This window comes from Phoca vitulina, unplaced genomic scaffold (genome assembly GCF_004348235.1).
Source record: "Phoca vitulina isolate PV1807 unplaced genomic scaffold, GSC_HSeal_1.0 scaffold1, whole genome shotgun sequence".
NCBI classification, from domain to species: Eukaryota; Metazoa; Chordata; class Mammalia; order Carnivora; family Phocidae; genus Phoca; species Phoca vitulina.
In genome coordinates this window covers 1,891,856-1,909,175 of record NW_022589704.1, presented here as the reverse complement: position 1 = coordinate 1,909,175, position 17,320 = coordinate 1,891,856, and the positions used below count along the sequence as shown (strand labels likewise).

The following is a 17,320-nucleotide window of genomic DNA, read 5'->3' as shown; positions in this document are numbered from 1 at the left end:
CAATGGAATATTATGCAGCCATCAAAAGGAATAAGATCTTGCCATTTGCAACGACGTGGATGGAACTGGAGGGTATTATGCTGAGCGAAATAAGTCAAACAGAGAAAGACATGTATCATATGACCTCACTGATATGAGGAATTCTTAATCTCAGGAAACAAACTGAGGGTTGCTGGAGTGGGGGGTGGGGTGGGAGGGATGGGGTGACTGGGTGATGGACACTGGGGAGGGTATGTGTTCTGGTAAGCGCTGTGAATTGTGCAAGACTGTTGAATCTCAGATCTGTACCTCTGAAACAAATAATGCAATATATGTTAAGAAAGAAAAAAAGAAGAAGAAGAATGTAGCAGGAGGGGAAGAATGAAGGGGGGGAAATCAGAGGGGGAGAAGAACCATGAGAGACGATGGACTCTGAAAAACAAACTGAGGGTTCTAGAGGGGAGGGGGTTGGGAGGATGGGTTAGCCTGGTGATGGGTATTGAGGAGGGCACGTTCTGCATGGAGCACTGGGTGTTATGCACAAACAATGAATCATGGAACACTATATCTAAAACTAATGATGTAATGTATGGGGATTAACATAACAATAAAAAAATTAAAAAAAAAAAAAAAGTCTTCAGCACAAAAAAAAAAAAAAAAAAGAAGATCTCAGAGTTTTGGAACTGACATGCGAGGGTCAACCATCTCTGTTTCTTCTGCTTATTCACGTATGTGTATACATTCTCCTGAGCATAGATTTACAAACCGGATTTTTTTCTACACCTCTGATCCTCTGAACAGAGCAGCACAACAGGAAGACAGGGCCCCAGAGCTCACGCTGCTCTGTACTGCTGCTAGGAAACAGCACAAGAGAGAGGCAGGAACGTAAGCAGCAACGCTTATGGTTAAAAAAACTAGTTTTCAATTTACAAATCAAACTTTTCTTCCAAAGTTACTATAACTTTGTTTTTAATCACAACTTTATACATTAAAGTCTTAAAGGCATGAGATTTTTAGGCATCAAGAGGCTTAAGTTTAAAACAGTTTAAGACAAGCTGCTAGAGATCAACAGAAGAGATCAAACACCTCCTTCCAGTGGGACTCGAGGGACAGTGGCCCCCGACTTCCCTCGCACATGCTGGCACCCAAGGACCACAGGACGAGCAGACAGAGTGGGGGAACACTTCCCTTTGTGCTTTCAGAAAAGAAACAATGAGAGTGGGAGGAAGGAAAGAAACAGGAGGATCTGGTGGGATTTCATTTAATCCAAACCACCATTAAGAATAACTTTTGAAAGGATCTACAGGGATTTCTTGTCCTCCATGAATTCTCTGTACAGATTCAAGGAGCACTTTCGAGCAAGCCTTTCAGGAAAGCAGCAATGTCCGGCTGCCCCCTCAGGTCAAAACACAGGAGTTCTCTGATGCTAACACCCCGTCGTGGAATATACCATGGCTTTACTTCCAGCCTCAAATGATTTTAGAAATAAAACAAAGAAGTATGGACAAAATAAGCAAACCGAAAAACCAAAAAAACCCCACCAATCAAGCTGAAATGTGTGCTGTCATTCTGGCTTATAAACATGAGATTAAAACACCCCAGACATGGGGCGCCTGGGTGGCTCAGTTGTTAAGTGTCTGCCTTCAGCTCAGGTCATGATCCCGGGGTCCTGGGATCGAGCCCTGCATTGGGCTCCCTGCTCCGCGGGAAGCCTGCTTCTCCCTCTGCCTCTGCCTGCCGCTCCCCCTGCTTGTGTGGAGACGTTGCTGTCATAGAAATCAATCATGCATTTAGCTCACCTCATCTCCGGCAGGAAGGTTTTCTTATAGGAGTTCTCGATGTCCTGCAGATAGGCGGAGCTGATCTTCATTTCATGTGGCTAAAAAAAGCAGGAAAAAACAAGTGGAACGTTTAGACTTTTTCTTTTACTTGTGCACCTGTAAAAGGGGAAAACAAGCTACAAACACGGTTTTCTTGGAACAACTCATGGGTGTTGCAGAGATTATAGGAAAGAGGCCTTGGTATTGATCAGGGTCATCCTCATTGTACCACAGCGAAGCACCCACATTTGCCCAGGGGATCCCATGGCATAACCTTTCAGAGACGTTAAGATGCATGCTTAGAATGGGATCAGGAAGAACTCCCTTGGCACGTACAGCATGGCATGGGATATGGTACACACATACACAGAGCACACGTATGAGGACACGTGTGCACATGTATACAGAGCCTGGCAGCTAAGACCATGACAACAAGGGGACTGGCCCACTTCTCCCCCAGCCCTCACACCCTCCTCTCCTCCACCTACTCCCTCCTGCCTTCTCCCTTCACTACTCACACACCCAACCACCTCTCGCACTTCCTCCACTGCTCGCCTCCCTTGTCCCCTGAAGCGTGCTAAGCCAAATTCAGAAACTGAAACCTCCACGTCTGAGCAGCCAGTCTCAGCATCTAAAACCTTGTACAGTGTAGCAATGCTACGGGCAAGTCGCGTTATCTTCTATCTCGTGTTTCTTCATGGCACTGACCTCACCTGGTACCTTCCTCTGCTTCCCTGTTTGCTGCTGACCCCCACACGCAACTCTACACTTGCATCACAGCATCAGAAAGAAGACCTATTCTCTCCCAGGAGAAAACACTCCAAGCGGGAGCGGTGTCTGCAGACAAGAACCAGACCGAGCGGCAGTGACGTCTTTGTGCTCCGCGTCCTGCCTCGGGCCTGCCGGGCCAGTGAGCAACAGCAATCCCCGGCTTCAGGCCATCGAATGCAGGCCCAGCCAGCACCACACGCGCAGAGACCGAGGCCCCACCGTTCTAGTCACTACGCAGGGGAAGGAGGGAGAGGGGCTCAACCCGAGTTAGGAGGGAAGAGCTAAAAGGATACCAGAAATCACATTTGATCCGCAGACAGAGAATAGGGTGCGGAAACCCCACTAGAGGACTGGAAGGTGCAGGGCACAGGGGCCTGCTACCAGGACACTAACCCTCTTCACGGGGTGGCTTAGGGGACAGGGCGGGACGGCGGGATGGTGCTCGGGGCTGCGGGGCACTGCTGGAGGGCAGTGACTGACCAGGGCCCCTTCCACCCTCCGCACAGGGGCCCACGCTCAGGGGCCCCACTGTGTGGGCCGCCCATCTCTGTGAAGGCCCGCAGCGCCTGACAGCAAACTGCCGTGACCACCACCAGGAAGGGCTGATCTGCAAGGACACATCAAGATAACGAGGACAACGTAAAAGAGCGCAGGCTGCAACTGAAAAGCTGAATTACGTTTCCTTTCTTCTGAATCCGACTCTGGATCTCTGGAACGGGCATGTCGATGTAGATCACCACGTGAGGAGGCAGATATTCCCTGATGGTGACCTTCTTCACCTCGTTGTAGTGGTCCACACCTGCACACGAGAGAGAGGCACGTCCGTCATGCACAGGCCGCCACAGGTGCTCCCAAAACGCGCGCCTGCGAGTGAGAGGGCAGAGAGAGATGCAGCGCCCAGAGCCACGTGTCAGTCGGTGAGTCACGGAACGCACAGCTGTCAGCACGGGCAGCGTGCCCGCGACACGGGACCCCCTGCAGGTGCCTGGATGGCAGCCCCCGCCCCGCAGCGCTTCTCGTCCCCGCAGAACGCAAGCACTGGGCCCAGAGACCGCACGCCACAGCCACAGAGCTGGACGATGCGACTTACACGCCGGCCTTCGGAACATTCTAAAGGCCGGATTCTAAGGGCATCCTGGCCACGGAGAAGGCCGGGGAGGGCACACGAGCGTCCCCTCTGGCAGCCTGCGGCGGGAACGCGTCACATACATCCGCTGTGCAGCAATAACAGATACGGTCTCATCTTCTCCAGCAAGTACAGACCTTTCTTACTTTCTTTTTCAAATAACTCAACTGAAAAATGGGAAGCTACATTTACTTGGTTTCAGTGTATTTCAGTAAACTTAACCAGCTACGCAGAACTACCTACTGAGGCAGATTTAGTAACACAAAATAAAACAGAAAGCAAGGCCGAGAGAGCACCCTCCCCGGGTTACTGCTGTGCAGGACAGCCACGTACAACCCGCGGGGCTAAAGAACACGCGTGCTGTTTGGAGGACACCCTGCACCTCGACGTCCTCTGGCGCACAAGGACCCTACCAGAAAGGCAGCGCGCACGCTGGGTCACTGGAATGAAACCAGCACCCTCACCCGCCACAGGAGCAACATCAAGAAACTGCCATCTCTGCAGAAGTTCACATGGTGGAAACTTCCAGAAGCGACCAACTTCGGGGCTCACGCTAGGAGCCACAGAAAGACAACCATTTTGCTTTAGAGGAAATGTTCAGATGACCACTGCAGTGAGTCCGGTTTCAGCGGCCACACGAGACAGACCTTTGGCCCAGGTCAGCAAGGGTCTGAGCTGGAGGAAAACAAAGATACCCAGGTGGTGCCATCACAGTGAGTGACCAAGGCTCCCGTGGGGGCCCTGTTCTCCTGCCCGCGCAGGGAACACCCGGCCTCATCTCGGCTTCCCACCTGGGCAGCCCGAAGCCAGGCCAGCCACACCCGCCCTCAGGCGAGCATCCTGCTCCGTGTTCCTGTGAGCGCTCCCACTTCGGAGGCGACCTTCCACCTCGCGGTACCATCTGCTCTGAAGTCCTCTGTTCCTCCTGACCCAACACGGAAACGACTCTCACTAGTCATCGGCCTCCCCCAGGGACCCCTTCAGTTTCTGTCCCACGAAACCCTGCACACCCCATGTGACGACTGTCCCCCTGCCACCCTCACGGACCCCACTCAGCTTAATTCTGCAGCAGGCTTCCCTCCCCAGAAACCCAGAAGCCCAAGGATCCTGGCCTCAGTGCTTGCCTCTCACTCTGGGCTTTCCAGGGACGAGTGCATCCCTGGTCCAGGCCAATCCCCCCAAACCACATCTGTGATACGCAGCCACCTGCCAGAATCTCCCCCCAGCCATCTCGTGGGGACCTCAAACTCAGCACACCCCCGCAGGACCTCCTTCCCAGCCCGCCGCCACTTCCCACCCTATTCACGGGGCAAGAAGCCTGGTGAATCCACTTTTACTCCCTACCTTCCTCCCGCAAAGCTGCCCGCCCAGTGCGGCCGTCATCCTAACGTGCGCCATCCTGCCCTGACCTCCCCCACCTCAAGCCTCCTTCCCTTTGATTTCCCCTCCCCAAACGCATCCCTCAGATGAATGAACTCGACACAGCCACATCCTTCCTGCACCTAACACCTTCGGTGGCTCCTCAGTACTTTCAGGAAAAAGCCAAGCATCCTCTGTGGGGGCGCAAGCCTCTCCTTGTGCCCCCCCATCTGCCTCTCCTGGGCCCCTCCCCCCCCAGCAGCACCGGCCCTCCCCACCATCAACACCGCAAGCGCCTCCAGCCATGCTTCCCCTAGCTAAGCCGCCGCCCTGCTGCCCTGCTGCCCCGGGCTCCCTCCTCCAGGACACTGCTGCTGACAGCATCCCATCTCCCGGCCAGTGAAGAGTCCTCCTGTGGGCCCCCACAGCCCCTGGAGGAACAGGCATCGATGCTGCTTTCATGCCCGCCCCGGCCAGGATGGCAAGAGCCTTCCTTGTCTTCTGTCGTCTTCCCCCTGGCAGCAAGGACAGAGCCTGGCACCCCAGAAACACTGGCCAACGGACCTCAACTGCTGCTCGGAGAGCCCGGTGAGGACCGGTGCCCTGGTCAGAAGCAAGGGCGCTGGCTGCTGCTTCTGCAAGCACAGGCAAGCCGCCCTCACGGCAGAACATGCAAGCAGACGGAGCAGAGCACCTCAATCCCGAATCTCTTCTGGCTTGCCTGGCTCTCCCCATTCCCTAACCAGCCCCCCGGACTCGGCCCCCCAGGGCTAAGCTGGCCACCAGCTCCAGGCAGCCGAGCACTCAGGTGACAATGTCCACGGGCAGACTGAGCACAGGGCCCCCCACCTCTGCCCTGGCACACGCCTCCTTAGACACCCCGACCCCACCCTGACATGCTTCCCTAACTCCTCGGTCAGGCCACCTTTGACCAGTCCTCACCCTTGTCCGTGTCCACTGTCAGACCTCCAACAACCCCCACACGGTGCTGCTGTCCCTGGAAGCACCAGAACAGGGCCACAGCAGACAGAAGGAAAAGGCAATGAGATGCTGGCTGTCACGCAGGTGTGGGCACAAGAAAAACAGACATCCTAATGACAGACAAAATCATCTTTTGATTGGAGCTAGAAACTGGTTAGCTCAGCGAAATTAAAGTAGATCAGAGACAGCGGCAAGGCTGAAGAGAGACAGGGCTGGGGAGACGCGATTTTGGGCAAGGTTGGGTGGAGCCCCTCTGCTTTCACCGGGAGATAGGAATTTAGGAGGAAAAGGGGGTGGAAGGAACCCTCTTTCTTCCTGTTAATGTAACAAGTAATGGCACTTACACATGTATTTAACAGACGTGCAGAGTGCACACTAACTGCACAGGAAGTCTGCGAGAGCCTTTACAAAGCGACACAACCCATCCAGGAAGGCCCACCTGCAGCCCCGACTCACACTGCTTCCGGATGAATCCCTGGTTATACATCGCCTCCAAGAAAACAAAGTCACTGAAGATGGAGCGCTCCAATACAACACCTTGTCCTGTTAGAAACAGGGAAACAAAACCAAAAGTCAGACAGATAAAAACCAAGGTACTGGAAACGAGTAACTTCATTTTAGAAAGGCAAAAGTTATTTACAACACTCTTTGCATACCAAATATTTTCAAAAGCACAGACGTGCTCTTCTAAGTGAGAAATCATTTTCAAAAGTGAGAACACTTCTGGTTCGGGCGATGTAACATTGTCTCACCCTGTCAGCTATAACCTATCCAGTTAGGAGGAAGGTACTTCTGTCTGAAACCACAGCTTTCCCATCCCGTCTACCCACCCCAATCCCGCCCTGGCCCGCCCACTCGGCCAGACCCCAGCGGCATCCACGACTCTCCCCCCGTGCCCCGTGCCCAATTCATCAGTGAACCACCAGCTTCCTCCCAACCACATCTTGAACCCGACCGTTGTGCACGGCTTCCACAGCTCCCCCCCCCCAGAGCAAGGCCTCCCAGCAGCTGGCAAGCTCCCAGCCCCAGCCACCAGCTAGGACCTGCCTCCGCCCTGGCCCCCGGCCGCTCTCCCAGCAACAGATGGGCACCATCAGAGCTTGAGCCAGCTCACACCTCCAGAGGAAAAGCCACCTTGCCCAGGCAACTTCTCTGACCCCATCCTGCCCACTCCCAGCCCACTCACGGCACTCACGTCACAGTGGCCTCCTGTGACCACAGCCGCTCTGAGCACTGTCCCCATGGGCTCCAGCCAGTGTCCTTGCACTCGGCCCTGCTGTGTCACCTCCCCACATGGAAGCACGGCCCCGGCCCCACTGCAAAGCCCTTCGAGCCTCTCACTACCGGACGCGACACTGAACGTACGCACGTTCACGCTTTCTCTCCCTACCACAGTGTCAGCTCCAGCAGGCGGCAGCCTTCGCTCCTCCGCCCGGGCTCCTAGAACGCACCCAGCCCACGGCAGGCACTTACACAATGTGCAATGATTAATGGAACACAGGAAGAAACGGGGTTTCATTTAAAGTGCTCCTTCTTCACTCTAAGAAACAGGGAGTCCTGAGATAGGGTTGAAGTATGCTTCGAGAAGAATCTGGGGTAAGCCAAGTCTCAGTATTAAGTCCAAAGACCAAGCAGTTCCTGCAAGCCAGGTCCTGCTACAGACCATCGTAAGGGAGACCGCATTCTTTCTCAGGAGCAGCACTAACCAAAATCAGGGCTTACGTTCATCTGAAGAAAAGCGTCACTAAGAAAATTTTGGAAAAGCAAGACAGTCACTAGACTCCTCTGTAAGTGTTCAGATAGAGCGACTCCCGCACCTCAGGGCACGCACTGTGTACAGGGACCCTGCCGGCTCAGCGCAGGTCTGTGGACAGTGCCGTCCGTTCCCGGGGGCCCTCGTTACAAGACCTTCCCGCTCACACCCACGACGCACCCCCCGAGGCGGCAGCAAAGCTGTCCGTAAATGAGCTCACCGGGTAACTGACGGCCGCCCCGGTGTGGCCACCACGGCTGTAAGAGGCGGGCACAAGGCTCCTGGGTGCAGACACACTGTTTGCCACCCACAGCTTCAGCACCTCCGAGGCCTGGGGCTCTGGCCAAGCACGGCGGGGTCTGCGCGCCCCCGCACGCTCGGCGGGAGGGGCCAAGTTTAACGCACGCTGCCGGTACCCAGGATGCTGCCGTCCCTCCCGGACCGGACCCTGTTCTGCGCTGACTTTACACCCTGACCACTGCTGCTTGTCTCCCCGACCCTGAACAGTGCCTGCCCCCCTATCGGCCCTTGTCCATTTCTTGCCGGCTTCCAGAAACACACCCCCCTTTCACTGGACGGGCCCGTGGGGCCCTTTGTGCTCTGCCTCCCCACCTCTGCACTTTCTCCAGGGTTAGCAGCGACCAGGGGATGGTGAATCCCAGCCCATCCCTGGCCCTCAGAAACAGGCCTGTTTGGGGTGTCCCATCTCTGCGTGACCACGGCTCCACCGCACGAGTGTGATTCCTCTTCATCACTGCCCTTTACAGGCTCTCTTTCCTGCATCTGTGGATACCTCTCCCCCGTGAGCCTAGAGCAGCGGCACGGAAATTCCCGACACTCCATAAACCTCACCCCAGTGCACAGAAATGAAATATTATTAAGCGCGCTCTATTCTGAAGCAGGAATAATGTGAACCTCGGGGAATTTATGATCTTATTAAGAAGAAAGAACCTGCCTCATCAAATACCCTCAAAGAAAAGCCCTACTTAGTGGCAATCTAAAACGGCGGGACCGCACAAGAGGGGGGCCGCACCCGTGCTCAGCAGGTGCTCCAAGGCGTCCGCGAACTGCAGGAGGCGGCTGGCGTACAGCCAGGACTGCAGGCGGTAGCTGTTGCCGTCATTACTCTTCGGGTCGTCGTAGAACTTCTCCACGCTGCAGCTGCCACTGAGCTCCAGGTCCAGGGCCCTCCCATCTCCCGTAGTGCTGTCTGCGTAATGCACCCCTGCCTCCGGGAAGTGCTTTAAGCCTGAGAAGAAGAAATGCGACATGAGCGCGTCACCTGCCCTCAGCAGGCAGCCGGGACTCACAGAAACAAAGCCCCATCCGGACACATCGCAGAGGCTGGTCGGTTAGGACCCGGGCAAAGTTACCCTCACGCCTGTGTTTACACAGGACGCTGAAGACAATGTGTCCAGAACAGCTGCGTTACAGGGTCCCCCTGGTGCCCCCGCGGGAGATCCTCCCAAAAAGGAGAGCGGGCCCAGCGCTGCAGGAGCCCCTCATGTATGAGCGGGCACCAGCCAGTCAACTACTACAGGAAAGTACGACGGACAGACATCTTCACCAGGAGTCAGGGAACGGGGTTCAAAGCCTGGCTTTGCGCTAACCAGCCATGTGACAACAGCTTCTTATCCATCTGGGAATGACAGCAGTAATCACGGCCCCACTCAGAGGAGTGCGACAAAGCTCAAATAAGACCGCTCATGTGAAAATGCTCTGCGGACATTATCAAGAAAAAATTCCAATTCAAATGGACAACCAGTATGGGTTTTTAAAATGTTCATTAAACTTAACACATTAAAAACAGCTTTTAATGTATTTTAAAAATGTAAAATACATACCCAGGGCCCAATTCTACCTAGTCAATGTTAAAGTAAAATCGAACTCAGATAAGCAACCGTGCACCTGGGAGGAAGGTACTCCACAAGACAGAAGTCCATACCTAATTTCTCTGCTATTTCTTTCGCGAGCTTGCCTTTTCCAGAACATATATTGCCATCTACAGTTATCACTTTGCTGTGTTCTGTGAATCTTTTGGTTGTTCTTTCGCCGAGTATGTAGGCCAAAGGGCCATACTGTAGCTTGCACTGTACACTTGTATGAATTCTTCCCTGAAAAACACAACAGCATGTGGTTACTGCAGACACCAGCAGCTATTAGGTAAAAATGCCAAGAAAACCCCTGGTGACAAAAATGCCAACATCTACATTTTTATTACCTATTTACTTGTTTAATTACCAGTCTCCCTACCCCACCCCCAGTGTAAGTTCATAAGGATAGGGGAACTGTCTGTTTTGTTCACTGCTAAATCCTCAGGGACAAGGCCTGGAACAGAATATGCATACCGTGTTCAATAAAAGTTGGATGGATAGATGGATGGATGGATGGATGGATGAAAGGAAGGGAGGGAGGAAGGAAAGGGAAATAAGAGAGGAAGGGAACAGAGCATTTTTCTAGGCCAGACTTCTATCCTGAGCTCTGGACCCAGTTACCTGCCTTTAAACAGCTCCATCTAGAGGTCCTGAAAATATCTGAAAGCTAGCAGGCTTAAAACTGAAATTTAACATCCATACCCTAACCCCCGAATCTGCTTTCCCTCCCACAGTCCCTATCCACTATCCAGCAAGCAAATCGGAGCACACATGGGAATCACCTTGGATATCCTCCACCTTCCTCCAACCCTATCATTACTCACAAAATCCTACTGACCTTAACTCTTAAACCTCTCTGGAGCCAACCGTCTCCTCCCTATCCCCGCCACAATGATTTTGCAGACATCTCCCATCTCTCGTCTATGGTGCAATGCCTGCCTCATGTCCTATCTCCAACAAATCCAGTCTATTCTCCGCTCAAAAGGCAAATGATCTACCCCCACCACCACACGCACAAAACACACACACACATCAAGAAAGAAACACAATCAAAAGGCAAACAACTAAGAAAATCCTTAGCGTATATAAAGATTGTACCGATCAATGAGGAATACTGATAGAATAAGGAAAAATAGGAATGCACAGCTTATTTTGAAAGATTAAAAATAGCCAAAAACCATATGAAAAAAATGTTCACTCACTTATTTATTCATTCAACAAGTATTTATTAGGAGCCTACACAATGAAAAGCATGTTTTCTAGACAACGGGGATATGGAAATGGGCCAAAGGATTCAATGGGACAACAAAACAAAGAAGTAATTACAGTTGAGCCTTGAGCAATGCAGGAGCTGGGGTGCCGACCTCCTCTCTTCTGTGCACTTGAAAATCCATGTACAACTTTTGACTCCCCAAAAACTTAACTACTAATACCCTACTGTTGACTGGAAGCCTTACTGATAACATGAACAACTGAATACACATATTTTGTTACATGTATTATTCACTGTTTCCTTACAATAAAGTAAGCTAGAGAAAACATTAAGATCATAAAGAAGAGAAAATACATTTACAATACTGTACTTATCAAAAAAAATCATCAAGTAAGTGACCCATGCAGTTCAAACTTGCGTTGTTCATGAGTCCACCGTACAGAGCATATTAAATGATCGCCGTGGAGGGCAGCACGGCATAGGGGATGGGCCACGGGCGATACTGGCAGGCCAGGAGCCTCTGAAGTGTGACATTGAACAGAGACTGGAAGGTGCCAAGGGAACTGGCCAAGTGGACATTTGGAAGAGGGTCTTTCAGGCAGAGGAAACAGTAAGCAGGAAAGTCCTGGAGCCAGAGCACGGCAAGATGAGCAAGGCCAGCGTAGCTTATGCCAAGTGGACTAGGGAACGGATGAGGTGAGTTAGGGGGTGTTAATCATAACGTACCTCGCACCCTACAAATGAATCACTCTTTCCTCCAGGCTACCTATGAGCCACGTGCAAACTGCTCCCATGTGTGTGCACGACTTGGTCGTCGCACAGATGTGGCACAAAGCAGGTGCACGGCAACGTTTGATCAAGCAATCAGCCATTTACTGACTGCAATCTTTAGAAAGTGCTTTTTTATAGAATTATGGTACAATTCTCTAAAATTTCCCATCCTCAGTCCCGTTTACTGCTCTCTAGAATCATACAGAATAGATCTTTCATGACACATTTCCAATTCCTTCCACTATTCAAGTAACAAGGCATATACCCTTTCCATCTTACTCATTTTTCTCTGGACTTACTGAAGTTCATCTACATCCCCTGTAAAAGTACCAGGAAGTGAACACACTGTTACAAGGGGGTCTGTCTAGTGCTTGCATTGCAGCAGAGTACGACCCCCTTAATTCTGGGCCCCCCACTTCCACTAACACAATTCCCAGGACACTGGATATTAAAAAGGTAACCACTTTTCTATGTTTCTTCTCTTTGGTGGCCTGAATCATCTCCTGAAAACACGTACATGACTTTTTAACAAGACGATGACACTGCTCTATTCAAAACCCTTTGAACAGAATCTTTAGCACGGAGATCAAGCAAGTCCCCTTACAATCAGTCGCACACGGATGCAGTGCCAGGCATTAGCAAGCCAAGAAGCGATTCTACCAGCACGGTTATAAATAAAGTTTCGTAAGGTTTCCGGCCTCGGTTCTTCGGCTTCTTGTGTCCCCTCCGCCCTGATGTCACCCCGCCGCTGTCCACCGTGGAAGTTCTCCTAAGCCGTCCTCGTCTAACCGAAGACCCTCTTCGGGCTCTGCTCCACGGCACACCCCGCGGCGCCCGGCCAGGCTGAGCCCTAACTGGGTCTGACCGCGCGGCTACGGTCGTCAGCGGGTAGCACCACCCCAGGCTCTCCCGGGCTCACCACACCTGCTCGCGCGCCCCGCGCCCGCCTGCACGGAGGCACCTGCAAGCCGACCTCCCGCAGCAAGGCGGCCAGCGGCGATTCACCTCCGTCCCCGGCGTTCTGCTTGGAGAACATGGCCTGGAGAAGCTCCGGCCCTATGAGCTCTGCCGCAACTCACGACCAAACATGCCGGGGGCAGCGGGGCTCCCCCAGAGAGTGACCCTAGAAGCCGCTGCCCGGACGCCCGGGCAGATGAGGAGGGGTCGGCGCCCGGAGACAGGCCAGCACCCCCCCGCCCGCCTGCTCCCCGCCTCACCACGCGCTGGGCGACCACCGCCAGGCCCCGCGCCGACGCCGACGCCGGGACCACCCTCAGCAGCCTCAAGGCCATTGCTCCGCGGTCGGCACCGGCTCAAGGACCCGAGGGGACGCGGTCGCGACGGGGTCCTCTTCCGCGGCCGGCGCGCCGCCGTGACGTCACGGCCGGGGTGCCCGCGCGGCGCCTGCCGGGAGCTTCCGGGCGACGGGCGCAGGCGCCGAGAGCGGGGTCTGCGCTCCCGGCCGCTGGCCGCTTGGGGCCGGCTGCCCCTCCGCCGGCGCCCCGCCCGGGCCTTGCAGGGTCCGGCCGCCCGACGTGGGCCTGGGGCCGCGACAGAGGCCCTGGAGACCCTCTGCGGGGGTTCCGAGGTCGTGCGGGGCGCGGAGCCGAGGCCTCCCCTGAGCGGGCAGCTGCTGCGCCCGGGACGCCCCCCGCCCTCCCACATTCCCCGGGCTGGCAAGTGCAGGCCTGAAAGTCACCCGGACCTCTCTCGGTGGCCCGAAGCCCGTCCGAGCCCGGAAGGTAGCTCGGGACTGGGCGGGGCGGGGCCAGGAGGCAGCCGCGGTGGCGGACATGGCCTCTCCGCCCCGGGGCGCTGGGCAGGGGTCCCCGTCCTCGTCCTCCCGGCTGGTGACGAGGGACCCCAGGCCTGGTAGGGCCTGTCACACCTCGGATGGCATCCGAACACACAAGCGCAGTGGGCTCTCGGTTAACTGCAGTCCTTCCAGGGGTCAGGTTAGCACGAGTTGACCTTAACGCGAGGTTTCTTTCCTACTAGCCTTACGTTCGGGAGGGTTTTAGCGTCGCACCTTGTCGGGCTCGTGGTTCTTAACTCCCGAAGTTTTCTATCGTTTAACTTCCATTTGGTTCTCAGCTTTTCGGAATGGTAGTGGAATTGTTTGCTAGGGTGGGAATGCGGTTCTGGAAACGAAGGTCTTTCAGCAGATATTTCCCTAATTCGAAAATTCCTGCTCGGCCGAAATGCAGAGCCCTAGTCCGCGGAGCCAGAGTGACTTAGAAGATCTGGGATGGGCCCTGAACTGCGATGGAAATGGTCTGCATTGAGAGAAACACTGTTGTAAACCCTTCGTTCCCAGAGAGCAGGGGCCACGTTCACGTCCTGCCCCGTGTCCCCAGCCCCAAGCAAAGCTCCTGACACGTTGCAGGTGCACCTCCAGTAAGCAGGTGCGACCAGGGAGCCCTAAGCCCTCCAGCCCCGTGGGGTCACCACCTACCCAAGGCCTCCCTCCACATCCTGTCTCGAGTCAGAGTTCAGGGAAGGGCTCTCTGTCCTCTTCTCATCTTGCTTTGTTATCTATCCCGTTCACCTGTTGCCTCTAGCGTTCCAGTTTTCTTGCCCAGCTTTACCCCAGATGAAGACACATCTTTTATGTTCTTTCCCAAGACAAAGCCCTTGTGTGAGCAACTGGTCCTGAGGGCAGAGTGAGACAGAGAGAGAGACCGCAGTCACACATCCCTGCCAGGTGATGCATGGTCAGGCCTCGCAGGCCCTCTCCACCACTCTTTTGGGAGCTGCCTCCCTGTCAAGGCCTGTTCCAGACCTGGCCTCCTCTCCTCCCTGGTACCTCCTCCAGGGATGGATCCTGAGACAGAACGGCAGGGGACAGAGTCCGTGGGGCACAACTCTGAACACTAACATTCCTGATGAATATTGAAGTAAGAGATATTATGTATAATGCTTCCCAACTACTCTTTGTAAATCAAAATTTATTTAAACAGGTTAATCTTGTAACTACAGTAAGTTAAGCTCTTGGTACACAGAAATAGATAATATGTTTCAAGTGTTCCTCGTTGTGAGACCATTCATAAACACTGTTACGGGACTTTGGTAGCCAGCTCCAACCAGTACTGTCCTTCCCTGTCCAGAAACACTGGAAAAGGAAAACATGCACTCAGGAAATTCACTTCCAAGTGAGCTTCATTTATAAATATCCTGCAAGTTACACTTGTGTCCAGCTGCAGTTTGAGTGACTGCATAATCACTACCACAGTGAAACCAAATGAGAGAAAATTCAATGTTGATTCATAAGAAGAAGTTGACGTTTCTGGATCAAGAGGAGATACTTGCTCTATCCTGAGATCACATGACCTTTGAGACTTTACTAATGAGATTCACGTTTATGTAGTATACACTTACAGAACACTATCCCCCAAATCCTAACCTGTCCAGTCTCCATCTGAGATGCTACGTAATACCCGAGGGTCAGCACCGACTAGCCGTGTAAAGCACACGAGGGAAACCTCACCAGACCCGGGCAGTCCGTGCATGCATCCGGCTGTAGGTACAGCCCGATCTAGGTCTCAAGCAGTATTCTCCCTGTGTCACCTCCGACTTCTGCTCTTCTGAGAACTTGGTACCCCACAAAACCCCGAGCATGGATGTTTGTGGCAGCTGTGTTATAATAGCCAGATGCTGGAGTCGGGTGGGATGTCCTTCAGAGGGGGAGTGGTGAGCAGACTGACAGGTGCACACCAGGGAGCGCGGTCAGCACTGAAGTGGAAAAGAAGAACAAATGAGGAATCGCACTACGTGGAGAATGACTCCCGAGAAGGTGTAACTCCATTTACACAACATCTTGAAATGACGTTTCGGAGACAGTACACGTTAGTAGCTGCAGGGGTCAGCAGTGGGGGTAGGTTTGCAGGGAGAGGGAGGGAAGTGATGCACTTATAAAAGACCGGCTTGAGGAATCCATGTGGTGTTGGGCAGTGCAGTGTCTTGATTGTGGTGGTGGACCCAAAACCTACACAGATGAAAACATTCTATAAAACTTAGCACACACACTGACGCAGACACAAATAAGTACGGGAAATGCGGGAAGTCTGAAGAAGGTGAGTGGACCAAATGAGCATCCACATCCTGGTGGTGATACTGTATGATGGTTATGCAAATGTGATTGTTGGGAGAAATTGGGCAAAGTTTACAAAGGATCTCTGTGTGTTATTTCTTAACAACTGCCTGTGAATCTGCAATTACCTCAGTAAAGTCTTTAATAAAGATGTCGGTAGTATTTATATGGGACTTCTCTGTTCTGTCCCATCATCTATGTGTCTCAACAATACCGCAGACTGAGGACTAGTTATAGAGTAAGTCTCCAAGTCGATAGGCTAATTCCTCCAACTTTATTCTCCTTCGAAATTGGTTTAGCTGTTCTACTTCTTTTGCCTCTTCATAAAAATTTTAGGATTATCTTCTCTGCGTTTACAGAAACTCTTGCTGCAATTTGGGTAGTAATTGTGTTAAAACTGTGTAGCAGTTTGGGGAGGATTGGCCTCTTGCTGTGCTGACTCCTCCCACCCCTGCGCAGCAGACGCCCCGCATTTATTTGCGCCCTCTCTAACTCCTGCCACCAGCACCGCACACCTTCCAGCATGGGAGTTCGGCAGTTTTGTTAGGTCTACACCTAAGTACTTAAAAAACGTTTAGTGCTTTCGAATGATATTTTAAATTTTGTGTTCCTTGTGTTCGTTGCTAGTACATAACACAGCTGGCTTTTGTGTGCTCAGTTTGTATCCCGTGGCCTTGCTGAGACACTGTTAGTTCTAGAAGATGGTGTGTAGATTCCTATGCAGACAGTTGTGTCATCTGTAAGGAGCGGTTTTATTTCGTTCCTTCCAGCCTGGATGCCCTTCACTTCTTTTCCCGTCTTTACTGCACCCGCTGGAACTTCCGGTTCTGTGGGGAGCAGCAGTGGCAAGAGCCGACCTCCGTGCATTCTTAGGGGGAAACACTCAGGTTTTGGTTGTGTGTGATGCTAACTCCAGGAGACTTGTAAATGCTCTTCAGGAAGTTGGAGCAGCTCCCTCGGTTCTTCGTTTCCTGAGAATTGTTCATTGTTACCATGAATGACGTTAGATTCTGTTAAGCAGTTTCTCTGCATCTGTTGATAGAAGCATGTGACTTTTCTGCTCTAGCCTGTTAATACAGTGGATCTCAGTGATTGGTTTTTGAATCCTGAACCAACCTTGTATCCCTGGACTAAACCCCACATGGTCATATTGTGTCATACTTTTTGTATATTGCTGAATCCCATTTGCAAATATTTTAAAACAATTTTACATGTATATTCATGAGGGAGATGGGCTGTAGTTTTCACTTTGGACCATCTTTGTAAGGTTATACTATCAGGATAATACTGGATTCATAACATTACCTGGGAAGTGTTCCTGTTTTACTTTCCCCGACCACTTCTTGTTGGTGGACTCCTGACTGCCCCCTTTGCCAGTGATGCTGGGCTCAGCTGGTGGCATTGGGGGGACTGTCCATCCCCACAGAGGAAGGAGCCCCCTGGGCTGGGCTGCTGTTCCCAGCACACCTGTCCTTCAGGTGTAAAGGGGGAAACAAAGACATGCTGAGGGGAAGGAACACAGAGACGCTTCCAGCAGACCCCACCCCTAAAGTGTGGCTACGGGAGAGCCGTGGCGTGGGCGG

At 52.8% G+C, this 17,320-nt stretch overlaps 1 protein-coding gene across 1 annotated transcript in view; it reads right to left on the bottom strand.

Annotated features, from left to right (window-relative positions):
- NDUFA10 (NADH:ubiquinone oxidoreductase subunit A10) overlaps positions 1-13,031 on the bottom strand; it is a 46,830-nt gene extending 33,799 nt beyond the window's left edge. Inside the window, exons 1-6 of the mRNA XM_032413194.1 lie at positions 12,865-13,031; positions 9,735-9,903; positions 8,823-9,038; positions 6,493-6,579; positions 3,248-3,369; positions 1,779-1,858 (exon numbers count right to left, since the gene is read on the bottom strand). Coding sequence (XP_032269085.1) covers positions 1,779-1,858; positions 3,248-3,369; positions 6,493-6,579; positions 8,823-9,038; positions 9,735-9,903; positions 12,865-12,939 — 749 coding nt within the window. The 5' untranslated portion in view covers positions 12,940-13,031. The remainder of the gene's footprint in view (positions 1-1,778; positions 1,859-3,247; positions 3,370-6,492; positions 6,580-8,822; positions 9,039-9,734; positions 9,904-12,864) is intronic.
- Positions 13,032-17,320: the final 4,289 nt, after the last annotated feature.